Source organism: Manis javanica, chromosome 5, assembly GCF_040802235.1.
Source record: "Manis javanica isolate MJ-LG chromosome 5, MJ_LKY, whole genome shotgun sequence".
Taxonomy (NCBI): Eukaryota; Metazoa; Chordata; class Mammalia; order Pholidota; family Manidae; genus Manis; species Manis javanica.
The window spans coordinates 110,430,621-110,448,096 of NC_133160.1; the positions used below are offsets into that span (position 1 = coordinate 110,430,621).

General features: G+C 35.9%; 1 protein-coding gene across 5 annotated transcripts in view; it reads right to left on the bottom strand.

The window, feature by feature from the left end:
- The window catches only part of BMP2K (BMP2 inducible kinase), a 182,548-nt gene that overhangs the window by 91,691 nt on the left and 73,381 nt on the right, over nucleotides 1-17,476 (bottom strand). For all 5 annotated transcript variants that reach the window (XM_037014861.2, XM_037014864.2, XM_037014860.2 and 2 more), the window contains exons 2-3: nucleotides 8,862-8,980; nucleotides 5,665-5,770 (exon numbers count right to left, since the gene is read on the bottom strand). In XM_037014861.2, the coding sequence (XP_036870756.2) occupies nucleotides 5,665-5,770; nucleotides 8,862-8,980 (225 nt within the window). The remainder of the gene's footprint in view (nucleotides 1-5,664; nucleotides 5,771-8,861; nucleotides 8,981-17,476) is intronic.

The window sequence follows — 17,476 nt, forward strand, 5'->3', positions numbered from 1 at the left end:
GTGATGGAGAATTGGCTTTTTCTTAATTCTCATGTAAGGATGCTTATTATACCATATTACATTCATTCAATGACATATAATTTTTCACATTTTACATCTCTGAAATGAGAACATCTTAAGATAGGTATGTTCTGCTAATGGTATTGGCCAATTTTTTATATTTTAACATCTCTGAAATCAGGATATACCTTATAATAATGGCATCATGGATTTGAAGAAACAGTTACTCAAAACTGTGCTAGTTACTGGGTAAACAGTGGTGAACAAAAATAAAGTTTCTATTACATGAAATTTATAGTCTAAAGGCAGAGATAAACATTAAACAATCACACAAATATATATCATAATTATATACAATAAGGACTATATGAGAAACCTAAATTTAAATTGGTTAAGAAGGATGGGGAGGAGAGGTGTCAGATAAAGCCTGTCTATGCAAGTGACATTTATGTTGAGACTAAAGGATAATTAGGAATTAACTGGGCAGAGAGTTGGGGGGAAAGCATGCTAGCAATAGCGAATAGCATGTTTAAAGTCCTCCAGTTTGGGACAGAACTTAAATGATATTGAGTAACTCATGAAAGCCAATGTGGATATGGTGCAGGAAGCAGAAAAAAAGAAATAAGACTGACAAGGAAGACAGCCATCAATGACATTTTAGATTTTATCTTGAGAACCAAGGGAACCTCCTGATCTTCTAATTTAAAATTACAAGATCTCGTTGATTGGGAGGTAGGGAATCACAAGACTGGAAATGCAGATATAACATGGTTTAAGAATAATGCTCTAATCCAGGTAAAGATAATGAGCAGAGTAACTTAATGAAAATCAAATAGCCACACTAACAAGCCCTCAGAGGAATATCGTATATTACAATATACTACAATAATTGACAGTCTAATAGTCATTATATTTTAAGGATGCAAGAAAATATGTGATTCATTCAGAAAGTATTTTAATAAAAATAAAGCTGGGGAATTTAAAAAGGCAAGCTTATGTTAACTTGAAACTTTCCTTTAACAAGAGAAGTGAATGTTTGCTACTTTGTAATCTGTAAGAAGGTGCATATACATTTGCTATTATGTTACTGTCTAAACAGCCTTCTCAAGTGTTTTTTGAAATAGTTGGGGGTTTTTCTTACAATTTAAAAGCAGAAAAAAACATTAAATTTTACCTATGCCTAATGTTCAGAAAACTCGGGTCTATTTAGTTCTAATTTGTTCAGGGTACCTCATAAAATAGAGGAACCTGACTAGGCAGCAATTTCTTCCATCCTCTTATTTGTCAGACACCCTGACTCACTTCAACCAAAAATTAAAAAGGATGAGAAGTATTTTACTTGTGTTCATACACATTATAAAATATCACTTCACAGCTAAAGAAATCATAACCTTGAATTCACTCTATGTCTTCCAACCAATTTTATAATGAGAATAAATTTTAAACATGAAATCTCTTTCTTCCAGTCAGAGATCTTTAGAAGCTAGAAACCTGAATCACAAAATCCAAGCCCCCAGAAAAAGACAGAAACTGTATTTGAGCTACATTTTCAAATGTAAAACAAGTACAACTTTATTATTCAAAATCAGTCTTTTGAAAATTGAAATAAGGTTATTCTTATGAAAGATTAAAAAATCAGATTCAGAAATCAAACAATGTAGATGAAGATCTTGTAAAACAAAATGGATATAACTCTCAAATCTTTCCATATTTTTCAAACAGGTAATATCTCCAAAACAAAAGTTCTCACACTGCCTAATTTCACCACTAAAATTTAAAAAGTCAACATTGCTCTCATCTCTTAGTCATCCAACAACCTTCTTATCTCTGATATTACACTTATTATACTATTCAATTTAAAAACCATAAAATGTAACATATTGTTACATTTAAATGTTGATATGACTTGGTTTTCTTTTTGTAAGGTAATTAATTTTTATCTACAGTAGACTGCACCATTGGCCCCAAATCTTCAACCCTTGTTTCATCTAGGCCCTTTGCCATGTAACTGCAGTTCCTCCCAATAAATGAGGCAGAGAATATCCTGCTCTTTTATTTGGGCTCAGCACATGATTTGCTTTGGCCAAAAGAATAGGCAGAAGTGGCAGTGTGCCAGTCCCAAGCCAAAAGCATAAGAGGCCTTACATCTTCCACTCACCCTCTGTACTTCTCCACTTCCATGAGAAAAATGTCCCCAAGATAGCTTGCTGGTGCCAGGAAGAGGATAAGAAACATCAGAAACACCTTTCCCATTGATCCCAGCAAACATCCTGGCATGTGAGCATTAGCCCAGCCAAAATAAGCAGTGTCACCTATCAAGCTCAGTCCTGAACAGCTGACACACACTAGAAATAATAAATGACCGTTGCTTTAGGCTATTGACTTTTGGAATGTTTTGTTATTAAGCAAAAGCTAACATATATTATCCATAGAAATTTCTGTAGAATATCTAGAAATAAAAGTTCTTTTCATAAAATAATAGAAATATATTCAAAATACCAACTCTGGCTTCTGAAAGTCTGGTACCTAAAGCACATAATCTCTCTTTAACCTATACATCAGAACATCAGTAAATTAAGTAGTGCCAAAACATGAACTTACAGAGATCTAACATTTGACAAAAGATGACTGTAAACATTTGATAACTAAAACCATGATGGAGCATATCAGCTATATAACATTATACTTTCTATCAAGTTTTATTCCCACATAATCAAAATCAATGCACAAGAACTATATTTCTAATATTGATTCCTTTACAAAAGTGCCTTCATTCTTAAAAAATTTTATGTAATACAATTAGCTTTTATAGAGGAAGTAAGGGTATTCTCCTATTTCCTACCCCTCCAAAATCACTCTTTCCCCATGGGTGAAAAGGGAACTTATCTAAATTGATTCATCTAAGTAAAGGAACTGAGCATGCTCCATTCAGATCATCTGGATTCCTTCTCCTAAGGTATAATAACCCACTCAGAGTGTACATTCTGATCTGTAGGATGTATAGTAAGTTTAGCTGGTGAAACACTTGAGGAAGAATCTACATAAAAGAGAAGGCATAATAACAAATAGAAAACAATTCAGAACAAAAAACATGAAGAAAAATACTTTTTAAAACCGTAATTAATAACTATAGACAACAAAAGAGCTGCACCTAAATCAAGAGAAAGAAAATCAGAGGCTCGACCAATCTAGGAAGACTAGCATTCTAAAAATGAAAAGTCCAGAAAGGGAGAACAAAGAAAACAAAAGAGAAAAAAAAACTGAGTGTCCAGCAAAAAGGATACCAAAAATGACCCATAACCATGTCACATATATCCTGAAATCTTAAAACTCTGGGCATAAAGGAAAGATTCTAAATGTCCATGGAAGAAAGAGGTCACATTAAAAAATTGAGGAATCAAAATACATCAGATTTCTCAATAGTAACACAAGGGAAAAAATGGACTGCTGTCTTCAAAATCCTAGATCAAAATTATTTCTAATATACACTTAACTCTTTAGCTAGCCAAATTAACAATCAAATATGTGGATATAAAATAAAAATATTCATTATAAGCAAGGTTCCTTTCACCAACTCATTATCAGAAAGCTACTGAAAAATGTACTCTACCAAAGGAGTTAGTAAAAGTAAGGGGGAGGCACAAGTAGCAAGGAGCCTAAGATAGGAAGAAGGCAAAGGGAATTCCCAGATGACAGCTAAACGTTCAAAATTAAGCAGAACTGAAGTCTCTCCAGAGGATGTTTCTAAGGGAAGAAAAAGTGAAATTGACACAAATATTTAAATGGTGGAACACACTGCATAAAGATTTACACTTCTATTGGGAAAGGTGGGACTAAACTACTAAGATATTATGAAGGAAACTAGACAAATGAAAAATGAGGCAATTATTAACTCCAGGAAAATTTTTTAAAAGTTCAAGAAAAAAATTCAACTACAAACTATTACATGTCACAGTTAAATGGCAAACAAAATAATTTAAACACTGATTATTAATTTAGTCCAAAAACTGAGAATATACTACACTATATTCATCTTTCCTTGACAAGTTCACTATGTAAAAAATAAAATCTGAAACAGCACTAGCAAACTTTCTTTCAAGAGCTTCCACATGCCCAGAATCACATACTTGCCCTGATTTTCTAAGTTACTGCTTTCATTTTCTATGGATCCCACTAGGAATATAGACTCACCTCTATACAATGCAATGTAGAAATGTGAAAGTAAACATGAAGTAAATTTCAAGGATTTTAAAGTGAACGCCTCTCAAGAAAGGGCTAAGGCAAGAGGATACTGATTTAGCCACAGTTTAAAAGAACTATTTGACTTTTTAAAACATATACATGAATTACTTTGATAAAAATAAAAATTTCAGGTGAAACGAAGTTTGTTGATTCATACCAGATAAAAACTTTTTTTAGATTTTTTGAAAAGCACAGCTTTTTAAAATTTCTCAGGACATAGCTCAGGTCACAATTCTACTTTAAAATGTATCCAACAAAAACTGAAGTTCATTTGGTTCCCCTTTTAAAATGTCTGTTGATTGATAATGAATTAAATTCATTCACGGTTATGATTATGCCCAATTCAATTATCTTTAAAAAGTTATAGATAGTCAAGGGCTATTAGTCAATTCTAAATCCAGCTAAGAATTAGCACCATAAATGCTAGAATTCAGGAAAGTGGAATAGAGAAAATCAGTACCTTCTCCTTCACACTACTTTACAGTAGAGAGGATAAAAAAGAAATAAAACAAAACAATCAGGAAAACATCCATTTTTTTATGTTATATATGGAAATAAGGTACAAATATATCACAGTAGATACTATAATAGTGATTCATTTCATTTTCCTCGGTCTTTCCCTTCTTGTAAGACTATAGTAAATAACACATTTTCTCCATCATCACCACCACCTTCCTCTTCCTCCAATCTTCAGAAAATGACAAGAGTTCCTAGTATCCTAACAAAATAGCTGTCTTAAGAGAATCTGAACATAAAATGGGCCCAAATCACCAGATATACTATGATTAACACACACACACAAAAAAAAAAGGTTGCAGGAAATGGATTAATTGTCCCCTTCACATATACTAAAGTAAAAAAAATTTCAGGGATTTTTTAAATTACTATTATTATTATTAAGGCATACTATGCAAGTATATTTCTTTTAGAATACCAAATTAAGTTCACATAAAATGTGGTTATCTATCTTCTGATATTTACAAAAGAACCCTAAAAGACCCCATAAGTTCATAAATATCCCTGAAAATTATTACATTTAATGCATTGAAAGATAACATGGTAGAATACTAGAAAAAATATTAAAATATGAATATTGACAAATTATGCTCTTCTTGGTTGGATTATAAAAGAAATATATAGGAAGCATGAGGTGTTTAACTGCTCTTTAACTGCTTAGATATCCTGCTTTAAACTAATTTTTCAAAATATTCATTTTCATGCTTACAACATCATTGGAGCAACTATCACTAGATATTAAATATTTTTTAACAATTTTCCTTAATAGACAGATGATTGAAGCTGAGATTGCAATCAGTACCTAGAATTAGGTGACAGTTGCTCAGGGAGAAACCAAGACACCTGGTAACCCATTTTACATGTTTTTTTTTTTTACATATAAAACAAAAGCAGAAAACTACTTACCTCGACAATATTCCATTAAAATAAGCACTTCCCATACATTATCACTAATTGAGTTAACAGCACAGTCCAAATAACCCACGATATTTTTATGACCAGAGAGCTCTTTCTGCAAAAAAGCAAAGTTTTAAAAATTGGAAAACATACACTTTAAAGCTCTATCATGAGCAATAGTTGGAAGTCCACATTAATATGTTCAAAGAATTTCAAAAAGTAAGAATTAGCCATAGCATGGAATCTGACACAATTCAAAAAGGTTTCCACAGTTTTAATGTAAAGTTTATTCACCCGTGAGAGTCATTTTCTAACGGGCAGTTATACTGAATACTTATCTTTAAATTCAATCAGGAAAAAAGAGATTGTTCACTCAAAGTATCAGTCTCCAGTAGTGAACATGCAAGAGAGTCCTTTGGGACTCATGAATAAAACATAAGAAGTTTTACTTATATTTATATCTAAAAATAAACAAATTAAGCTCTACTATTCAAGAACTAACATTTATACTCTCATTTGTGTTTTGCCTGCAACATATTGCAATTTATGCCATTCCCAATTTATTCTGTACCTAGTTAAGTGGATTTATGAATGTATGTCTTTTAACTAAATAACCTAAAAAATGAACAAATGGCTAAAAAAGATTCCCATAAAAAAACACATTAAAGATAATACCAATAAATGCAAGGAAATAAGAAGAAAATGGCAAACCTGATACTTTTGCTCCTAGTAAAAGATAATCATCAACATATAATGAGGTTAAAAAAATGATTATCTAATTAGGTTTGTATGGAAATTTAAAAAGTTATTAACAACACTGTTTTAAATGAATGTAAATCCCTTATCATTAATAATAAACCTAGTTTTAACTGTGTAATGTAATTTGAGATATTGACTAATTACAGCCAATCATGTGAATATTTCATAAATAAATATGTATGGGGATGATCATCATGAAAAGTTGGAAGACTAATGTTCTAAAGAGCTAATCTCCCTAAAATATTTTGTTCAAAAGCAAAGGAATTGAATGTTGCTGCTATTGATGATGACCATATTATATGTCTCAAATTATGCAAATTCTATTGAAAGGAAGAATTATGGCACAGTTAAGTACCATATCTGGGCTCAAGATAGTTGGAGAACTTAGACTAAGATCCCCCATTATCTGGGGGTAAATCTTTTAACATTTTTGGCTAATAGTCTTTCCTTTAAAAATGCAAGTCTTAACTCACCTGTACTCTAGTTAAGCAGTAGGGGCAATAAAAGCAGAATTGAAGTAACTCAGATTGTATAAATACGTGCCTATTTTCAAACCAAAAGGATCAAAATATGTGTGTTGATAAATATGTTGATATAAAATACAAAATCTCCCTCTTAGCAATTGGGTAAGTAGAATTGACAACAAATGTTTAAAAGGATGTGGAAAAACTGGAACCCTCATATACTATTGGTGTGAACAGAAAATGGTTCATAAAATGGTCCAGCTGCTAAAATGGTAAACATAAAATGGTTCATAAAAATGAGCACTAAATATTTAGTGGTTCCTAAAGAAGTTAAACATAGAATTACCATAAAGTCTAGCAATTTCACTCTTAGATGTATACTCAAAAGAACCAAAAACAGGTACTCAAACAAAATATAAACACACATATTCATAACAGCACTATTCACAACAGCCCAAAAACAGAAACAGCCCAAACATCTATCAATGGTTTAAAAAGACAGTTCATCGTGGGTGGAGGGGGACTTGATAATAAGGGTGAATGTAGTGACCACAATGACGCTCATGTGAAAGCATATCAATGATACCTTAATAAAAAAAAGTCCATCAACAGATGAATAAACAAATTGTGATAATATATGTGTTTCTGCATGTGTGTGTGTGTGTATACACAATGCAATATTATTCAGTCATAAGAAGGAATGAAGTACTGATGCATGCTACAATGAGGATGAACCACTAAAACACACTAAATGAAAGCAGCCAGACAAAAGGATATTACATGACTCCATTTATATGAACTATCCAGAACAGGCAAGTCCAATGTAGATGTGGCTGCCAGGGGCTGGAACATAGGAGAAATGGGAAGTATCTGTTAACTGGAGAGGAGGTTTCATTCTGGAATTATTAAAAAGTTATACAACTAGACAGAGGTGATAGTTACACAGCACTGTGAATATACTAAAGCCACTGAATTGTTCACCTTAAAATGGATAATTTTATATTATACAAACTGCACCTCAATGAAACAAAACTTTTAAATATATATTACCACCTGATAAACAGTGGGTGAGGAAGATGAAGAGAAAGAGAACAGAAGAAAAGAGAGCAGAGGATTAGGAAAAGGAGAAGAGGGAGAGGGGGAGAACAAGAAACCATTCCAAAGCAGTGAGAATAAGCAACCCTTAAAAAAGGAAATTTTTCTTTTCTCTTTTTCTTTTTTAACTGTGTAGTTAACTGAGTTACTGAAATTTTCTTTAATGGCCTATTAAAATATTTTTCATTTTCCCTCATATTTAAAAAGAATGTTTCCTTTGCTGAAGGATACCTTCCCACATATTGCAGGGTATACAAAAAAAATCAACTTTACAGCATGATTTAAAAATGAAAAGCAAAACTAATTGCTCTTTGTGAATACAAACACATACAGTGACTGTATTAAACATCCATGGGAATAGTAAACACCAAATTCAGGGCAGTGGTTTCTTTTTAGATGAAAACAATATAGGGATACAGTGGGGAGGAACAAACAGAAGGCTTCAACTGTGGCTGTAAGGTTCTAATTTTTAAGCTGAAACAGGGCAAAGTGATGTTCATTATATAATTCTCTGAATTTTTCTATTCTCAAAACTGTCTGTAATTAAAATCTATTTTAAAAAGAAAAAAATAAAACAGAGTTGTCCATGAACTACAATAGGGAAGGGAGGAAAGAAGGATGGAAGAAGTTGCCTATATATAGCCCTAAGTATAACCATAAGGAATATACTACAAAGGGTTCCAGTTTTTCCACATAACCAATAAACCAATAAATAATTTGCATAAAAGCTTTGAGTTAAATCAGTAAGGAAGTGATGGGTCACTCAAAAGGAACAGTCACCAAAAGTGAACATGAAAGGTAGTCCCTAAAAGTTCGTTAATTATTATAGTGCAAAACCGAAAGCAAACACTTACAAATTTTTTTTAATGGCATTACTCTTTCACTTACCATAATTGTAATTTCCCTTTTACAAATGTTGAGGTCTGGCAAGTTATTAACATACATTCGCTTCAATGCATGACGGATACCACCATGTGTACGCACTAGGAAAACCGTGGAGAATCCACCTAGGAACAAGTACCAATTCATTTAAAATACGCAGAAATTACTATCATGTGATATCACTGAGGAGCTTAATCTCAGTGGGAAATACACTGTATGTAAGAAAAAATAAGAACAGTAAGCAACTAATAGATTCAAGAGAACAGGCTTCTCTGTTAAAGGCTGAAATACTAAAATTTCATTTTGTATGGGAATACCTCTTATGTACTATGCGGAAAATATCATAACATTACCTATACTTCTGTAGTTTGAGAAACACTACAGGTTATCTACCCATCAGCTTCCCCCAGTCTGTGATGAAAAAACAATGATCCTATTTAATATGAGACATCAGTGAGACAGAATAGATGGGTCCCTCCTCCAACTCAGGGATAAACCAACATTATTCTCAGGTGATAATGGGAATCCCACTTCCTACTGCAACTGATACAGGATTGGATATGTAGCCATTTTTGGCCTATGGGACATAAAGCAAAATCTCCTGGGGTTGCAGAGAAAGGTTTTCCTTGCAGAAAAAAAGAGATAGCCTTGTGAAGGAGGCCCTATTCTTCTGACTTTTAAATTTTGTTGTATAAGAACTTAGTGTTGGGGGTGGGGAGAAGATGGTGACGTGAGTAGAGCAGCAGAAACCTCCTCCCAAAACCACAATTATCTATGAAAATATAACAAAGACAACTCTTCCTAAAATAGAGACCAGAGGACACAGGACAACACCAAGACCACATCCACACCTGCGAGAATCCAGCGCCTCCCGAAGGGGGTAAGATACAAGCCCCGGACCAGCGGAACCAGAGCGCCCTCCCCCCGGCTCCCAGTGGGCAGAGAGGAGTCAGCAAGGAGGGCTAGGGAGCCCAAGACTGCTGAACACCCAGCCCCAGGTTTCCGGACCAGAGCGCAGACACAGTGCATGCGCAGGACCGGTGAGTGAGTGCCTGAGGCCGACACTGGACAACAACAAAACGGGAGCGGTTTTTTTTTTTTTTTTGGCAGGTGCTTTTTTTGGAAGCCTTAAAGGGACAGGGACCCCAATACTAGGGAAACAGGGCAGCAAGACCAGTGAGTGGGTGCCTGAGACCGGCGCCTGAGGACAAAGAAAATCAGGCGTTGCTCCTTTTTTTTTAAATTATTTATTAATTTTTTTTTTCCTTTCATTGTTGCTGTTGTTGTTTTGGTTTGGAGAGTGCATTTTGGAAGTCTTAAAGGGGCAGGACAGGACAAGTAGCCCAGAGGCAGGGAATCTGGGAATCTCTGGGCACTCTACCGCCCTGGGCAGCAGGGAGCACAGAGGCCCATTACAGAGATAAATAGCCTCCAGGCCGCTCCCCATCCAACCGGGCTCCACCATTTTGGAGCAGCCCGAGCCAGGTCACGCCCACAGCAACAGCAGAGATAAACTCCATGGCAACCAGGCAGGAAGCAGAAGCCCTGTCTGCGCACAGCTGCGAAGCACACGCAACTAGAGGTCGCTATTCTCCCAGGAGAGGAAGGCCACAAACCAACAAGAAGGAAAGCTCTTCCAGCTGTCACTCGTACCAGCTCTGCAAACTATCCCTATCACCATGAAAAGGCAAAACTACAGGCAGACAAAGATCACAGAGACAACACCTGAGAAGGAGACAGACCTAACCAGTCCTCCTGAAAAAGAATTCAAAATAAAAATCATGAACATGCTGACACAGATGCAGAGAAAAAATGCAAGAGCAATGGGATGAGATGCAGAGAAAAATGCAAGAGCAATCAGATGAAGTCCAGAGGGAGATCACAGATGTCAGGAAGGAGATCACAGAAGTGAAACAAACCCTGGAAGGATTTATAAGCAGAATGGATAAGATGCAAGAGGCCATTGAAGGAATAGAAACCAGAGAACAGGAACGTATAGAAGCTGACATAGAGAGAGATAAAAGGATCTCCAGGAACGAAACAATACTAAGAGAATTATGTGACCAATCAAAAAGGAATAATATCCATATTATAGGGGTACAAGAAGAAGAAGAGAGAGGAAAAGGGATAGAAAGTCTCTTTGAAGAAATAATTGCTGAAAACTTCCCAAACTGGGGGAGGAAATAATCGAACAGACCACGGAAATACACAGAACCCCCAACAGAAAGGATCCAAGGAGGACAACACCAAGACACATAATAATTACAATGGCAAGGATCAAGGACAAGGAAAGAGTTTTAAAGGCAGCTAGAGAGAAAAAGGTCACCTACAAAGGAAAACCCATCAGGCTAACATCAGACTTCTCGACAGAAACCCTACAGGCCAGAAGAGAATGGCATGATATATTTAATGCAATGAAACAGAAGGGCCTTGAACCAAGGATACTGTATCCAGCATGACTATCATTTAAATATGATGGCGGGATTAAACAACAATTCTCAGACATGCAAAAGATGAGGGAATTTGCTTCCCACAAACCACCTCTACAGGGCATCCTACAGGGACTGCTCTAGATGGGAGCACTCCTAAAAAGAGCACAGAACAAAACACACAACATATGAAGCATGGAGGAGGAGGAATAAGAAGGGAAAGAAGAAAAGAATCTCCAGACAGTGTATATAACAGCTCAATAAGCGAGCTAAGTTAGGCAGTAAGATACTAAAGAGGCTAACCTTGAACCTTTGGTAACCACGAATCTAAAGCCTGCAATGGCAATAAGTACATATCTCTCAATAGTCACCCTAAATGTAAATGGACTTAATGGACCAATCAAAAGACACAGAGTAATAGAATGGATAAAAAAGCAAGACCCATCTATATGCTGCTTACAAGAAACTCACCTCAAACCCAAAGACATGCACAGACTAAAAGTCAAGGGATGGAAAATCATATTTCAGGCAAACAACAGTGAGAAGAAAGCAGGCGATGCAGTACTAATATCAGACAAAATAGACTTCAAAACAAAGAAAGTAACAAGAGATAAAGAAGGACACTACATAATGATAAAAGAGGGCTCAGTCCGACAAGAGGATATAACCATTCTAAATATATATGCACCCAATACAGGAGCACCAGCATATGTGAAACAAATACAAACACAACTAAAGAGGGATATAGACTGCAATGCATTCATTCTGGAGACTTCAACACACCATTCACCCCAAAGGATAGATCCACCGGGCAGAAAATAAGTAAGGGCACAGAGGAACTGAACAACACACTAGAACAGATGGACTAACAGACATCTATAGAACTCTAAATCCAAAAGCAACAGGATACACATTCTTCTCAAGTGCACATGGAACATTCTCCAGAATAGACCACATACTAGGCCACAAAAAGAGCCTCAGTAAATTCAAAAAGGTGGAAATCCTACCAACCAACTTTTCAGGCCACAAATGCATAAAACTAGAAATAAATAGTACAAAGAAAGCAAAAAGGCTCACAAACACATGGAGGCTTAACAACACTCTCCAAAATAATCAATGGATCAATGACCAAATCAAAATGGAGATCCAGCAATATATGAAAACAAACGACAACAACACTAAGACCCAATTACTGTGGGACACAGCAAAAGCAGTCTTAAGAGGAAAGTATATAGCAATCCAGGCATATTTAAAAAAGGAAGAAAAATCCCAAATAAATGGTCTAACATCACAATTATCGAAATTGGAAAAAGAAGAACAAATGAGGCCTAAGGTCAGCAGAAGGAGGGACAAAATAAAGATCAGAGAAGAAATAAATAAAATTGAGAAGAATAAAATAGCAAAAATCAATGAAACCAAGAGCTGGTTCTTCGAGAAAATAAACAAAATAGATAAGCCTCTAGCTAGACTTATTAAGAGGAAAAGAGAGTCAACACAAATCAACAGTATCAGAAACGAAAAAGGAAAACTCTCGACAGACCCCACAGAAATACAAAGAATTATTAGTGAGTACAATGAAAACCTATATGCTAACAAGCTTGGAAACCTAGGACAAATGGACAACCTCCTAGAAAAATACAACCTTCTAAGACTGACCCAGAAAGAAACAGAAAACCTAAACAGACCAATTACCAGCAATGAAATTGAAGCAGTAATCAAAAAACTACCAAAGAACAAAACCCCGGGGCCAGATGGATTCACCTCAGAATTTTATCAGACATACAGGGAAGACATAATACCCATTCTCCTTAAAGTTTTCCAAAAAATAGAAGAGGAGGGGAAACTCCCAAACTCATTCTATGAAGCTAACATCACCCTAATACCAAAACTAGGCAAAGACCCCACCAAAAAAGAAAACTACAAACAAATATCCCTGATGAATGTAGATGCAAAAATACTCAATAAAATATTAGCAAACTGAATTCAAAAATACATTAAAAGGATCATACACCATAACCAAGTGGGATTCATCCCAGGGATGCAAGGATGGAAAACATTCGAAAGTCCATCAACATTATCCACCACATCAACAAAAAGAAAGACAAAAATCACATGATCGTCTCCATAGATGCTGAAAAAGCACTTGACAAAGTTCAACATCCATTCATGATAAAAACTCTCAGCAAAATGGGAATAGAGGGCAAGTACCTCAACATAATAAAGGCCATATACGATAAACCCACAGCGAACATCATACTGAACAGCGAGAAACTGAAAGCTTTTCCTCTGAGATCGGGAACTAAACAGGGATGCCCACTCTCCCCACTGTTATTTAACATAGTACTGGAGGTCCTAGTCACAGCAATCAGACAAAACAGAGAAACACAAGGAATCCAGATTGGTAAAGAAGAAGTTAAACTGTCACTATCTGCAGATGACATGATACTATACATAAAAAACCCTAAAGACTCCACCCCAAAACTACTAGAACTGATATTGGAATACAGCAAAGTTGCAGGATACAAAATCAACACACAGAAATCTGTGGATTTCCTATACACTAACAATGAACCAACAGAAAGAGAAATCAGGAAAACAACTCCATTCACAATTGCATCAAAAAAAATAAAATACCTAGGAATAAACCTAACCAAAGAAATGAAAGACTTATACTCTCAAAACTACAAGTCACTCTTGAGAGAAATTAAAGGGGACACTAACAGATGGAAACTCATCCCATGCTCGAGGCTAGGAAGAATTAATATCGTCAAAATGGCCATCCTGCCCAAAGCAATATACAGATTTGATGCAATCCCTATGAAACTACCAGCAACATTCTTCAATGAACTGGAACAAATAATTCAAAAATTCATATGGAAACACCAAAGACCCCGAATAGCCAAAGCAATCCTGAGAAAGAAGAATAAAGTAGGGGGGATCTCACTTCCCAACTTCAAGCTCTACTACAAAGGCATAGTAATCAAGACAATTTGGTACTGGCACAAGAACATAGCCACAGACCAGTGGAACAGATTACAGACTCCAGACATTAACCCAAACATATATGGTCAATTAATATTTTAAAAAGGAGTCATGGACATACAATGGGGAAATGACAGTTTCTTCAACAGATGGTGCTGGCAAAACTGGACAGCTACATGTAGGAGAATGAAACTGGACCATTGTCTATCCCCATACAGAAAAGTAAATTCAAATGGATCAAAGACCTGAATGTAAGTCGCGAAACCATAAAACTCTTAGAAAATAACATAGGCAAAAACCTCAAGAAGAGGACCTCTTCTTGAACATATCTCCCCGGGCAAGGAAAACAACAGCAAAAATGAACAAGTGGGACTATATTAAGCTGAAAAGCTTCTGTACAGCAAACAACATCATCAATAGAACAAAAAGGTACCCTACAATATGGGAGAATATATTTGTAAATGACAGATCCGATAAAGGCTTGATGTCCAAAATATATAAAGAGGTCACACGCCTCAACAAACAAAAAACAAATAATCCAATTAAAAAATGGGCAGAGGAGCTGAACAGACAGTTCTCCAAGAAAAGAAATACAGATGGCCAACAGACACATGAAAAGATGCTCCACATCGTTAATTATCAGAGAAATGCAAATTAAAACCACAATGAGGTATCACCTCACACCAGTAAGGATGGCTACCATACAAAAGACAAACAACAACAAATGTTGGCAAGGTTGTGGAGAAAGGGGAACCCTCCTACACTGCTGGTGGGAATGTAAATTAGTTCAACCATTGTGGAAAGCAGTATGGAGGTTCCTCAAAATGCTCAAAATAGACTTACCATTTGACCCAGGAATTCCACTCCTAGGAATTTACCCTAAGAATGCAGTACTAAAGTTTGAAAAAGACAGATGCACCCCTATGTTTATCGCAGCACTATTTACAATAGCCAAGAAATGGAAGCAACCTAAGTGTCCATCAGTAGATGAGTGGATAAAGAAGATGTGGTACATATACACAATAGAATATTATTCATCCATAAGAAGAAAACAAATCCTACCATTTGCAACAACATGGATGGAGCTAGAGGGTATTATGCTCAGTGAAATAAGCCAAGCGGAGAAAGAGAAATACCAAATGATTTCACTCATCTGTGGTGTATAAGAACAAAGGAAAAACTGAAGGAACAAAACAGTAGCAGAATCACAGAACCCAAGAATGGACTAACAGGTACCAAAGGGAAAGGGACTGGAGAGGATGGGTGGGCAGGGAGGGATAAGGGGGGGAAGTAGAAAGGGGGTATTATGATTAACACGCATAATGGGGGGGGAGAAAGGGGAGGGCTGTACAACACAGAGAAGACAAGTAGTGATTATACAACATTTTTCTATGCTGATGCACAGTGACTGTAAGAGGCTTTGTGGGGGGGACCTGGTATAGGGGAGAGCCTAGTAAACATAATGTTCTTCATGTAATTGTAGATTAATGATAACAAAAAAAAAAAAAAGAAAAGGGGGATTACTCCCTGATAGGATAAAGCTAACTGCAAATCACCGACTAATGCATGCTTTAAATATTCTTAATTTTCATCATTTAAAGGGTGTCAGATGATCAGCTATCGAAGTACCTTTTTCTGATAATATTCCTTTCTCTTAAAAAAAAAAAAGCAGTTCCTGTGTGGTGATCTCCAATAAGTTCTTCACAATGGTATAAAGGGCATATCAAAGTGTGGGCAAAGGGTTTGTTTGCATTTATACAGAGGATCAAAGCCTAATTTGGCTACCCAGAAAACGAATTAAGTTACAATATGAAGAAGAATTTCCAACATCAACATTCTCTGGAAGAGTCATTCCAGAAAATGATAATCAAAAAACTTCAACAAAGATCCTGGTGCTGTTGCAGTTGTAGCTGCATTCATCCCACTGGTTCCTGGACTTGCCATTGGAATGAAGAAGGGGATACCTAAGCTGGCCTGTGCATACAGTAAAACAACAAATTTGACTGGATCTATACTGTCGGAACTCAACCAAGAATTACAGTGCAAGTTGCAGTGCTCCAAAATCTTGCGACTATAGGCTGTCTACTGTTAAAAGAACATATGGGATGTGAACAGTTACCAGGAATGCGTTGTTTTAATTTGTCTGATTTTTCTCAAAATATTCAAATTCAGTTAGACAATATCCATCATATCATTGATAAGTTTTCACAAATGCCTAGGGTACCTAACTGGTTTTCTTGGTTTCATTGGATATGGCTGGTAATTGTAGGTCTGCTTTGGTTATGTAGCTGTATTCCTATTATGTTAATGTCTGCACACAATTTAATTAGTAATTTAAAACCTATACACGCTTATGTTACACTACAAGAAGATATGTCAAAAGAAATAATCAATCTTCCCATGTCTGCTTCCATCTGCTACTTCTATAGCTTCTCTTCTTCCTTCATAACTACAACCCCTAAGTAGAATTCGTGCCTCATATCGAAATTACCGAGTATCATAATTCTTCCAAGTGGTAAAGATACCTCTAGACAAATGCTGGGCATAGAAGCCACAGGGCATAAATCTGCAAAAAAGTAAAAAGCTAACCTTTTCAAACAATATGGCTTCTCTCTCACTTACCAACTTTACATTTCACTGTATGGCCCCGGAAGATGACTGGTTAGCCAGTGACAGGTAAGATTCCTCAAGGGAGGAACAACCTAAGACAGGCACAGTCACAGGAGGGCCATCGGGTGAGAAATTGGGGATCAACAGAGGTGAGGCTTAGAACCTCACCCGCCCTCCTGTTTTGAGAGAAATCTGCATCCGTGGATGTTTTTTTGCCCTTGTCTAGCTTGGATCAATACTTAGTCTATAGGCACACACCTGATCATCTACATTTGCCCTCTTACAGCACTAAACTATGTTTTCTACCTTTATCTTGCATCTACCTACCATTTCAGCATTTTATTAAAAATAATAATAATAATAATAAAGGAGAAATGTGGGATTCACATATAAATCAAGTATAAAAATCAAACGAATAATCATAATTGACCTGATTGTTCATAGTTCATGATGCGTGATCAAAACCGAAAGTTTCCGTGATGACTGTCCTTGCACTGTTCACCATGTAAGAACTTATTCACTATGTAAGAACTTGTTCACCATGTAAAAACTTGTTCGTTATGCTTCAGAAGATTGGAGACTGTTGAGAATTAGGCTTGG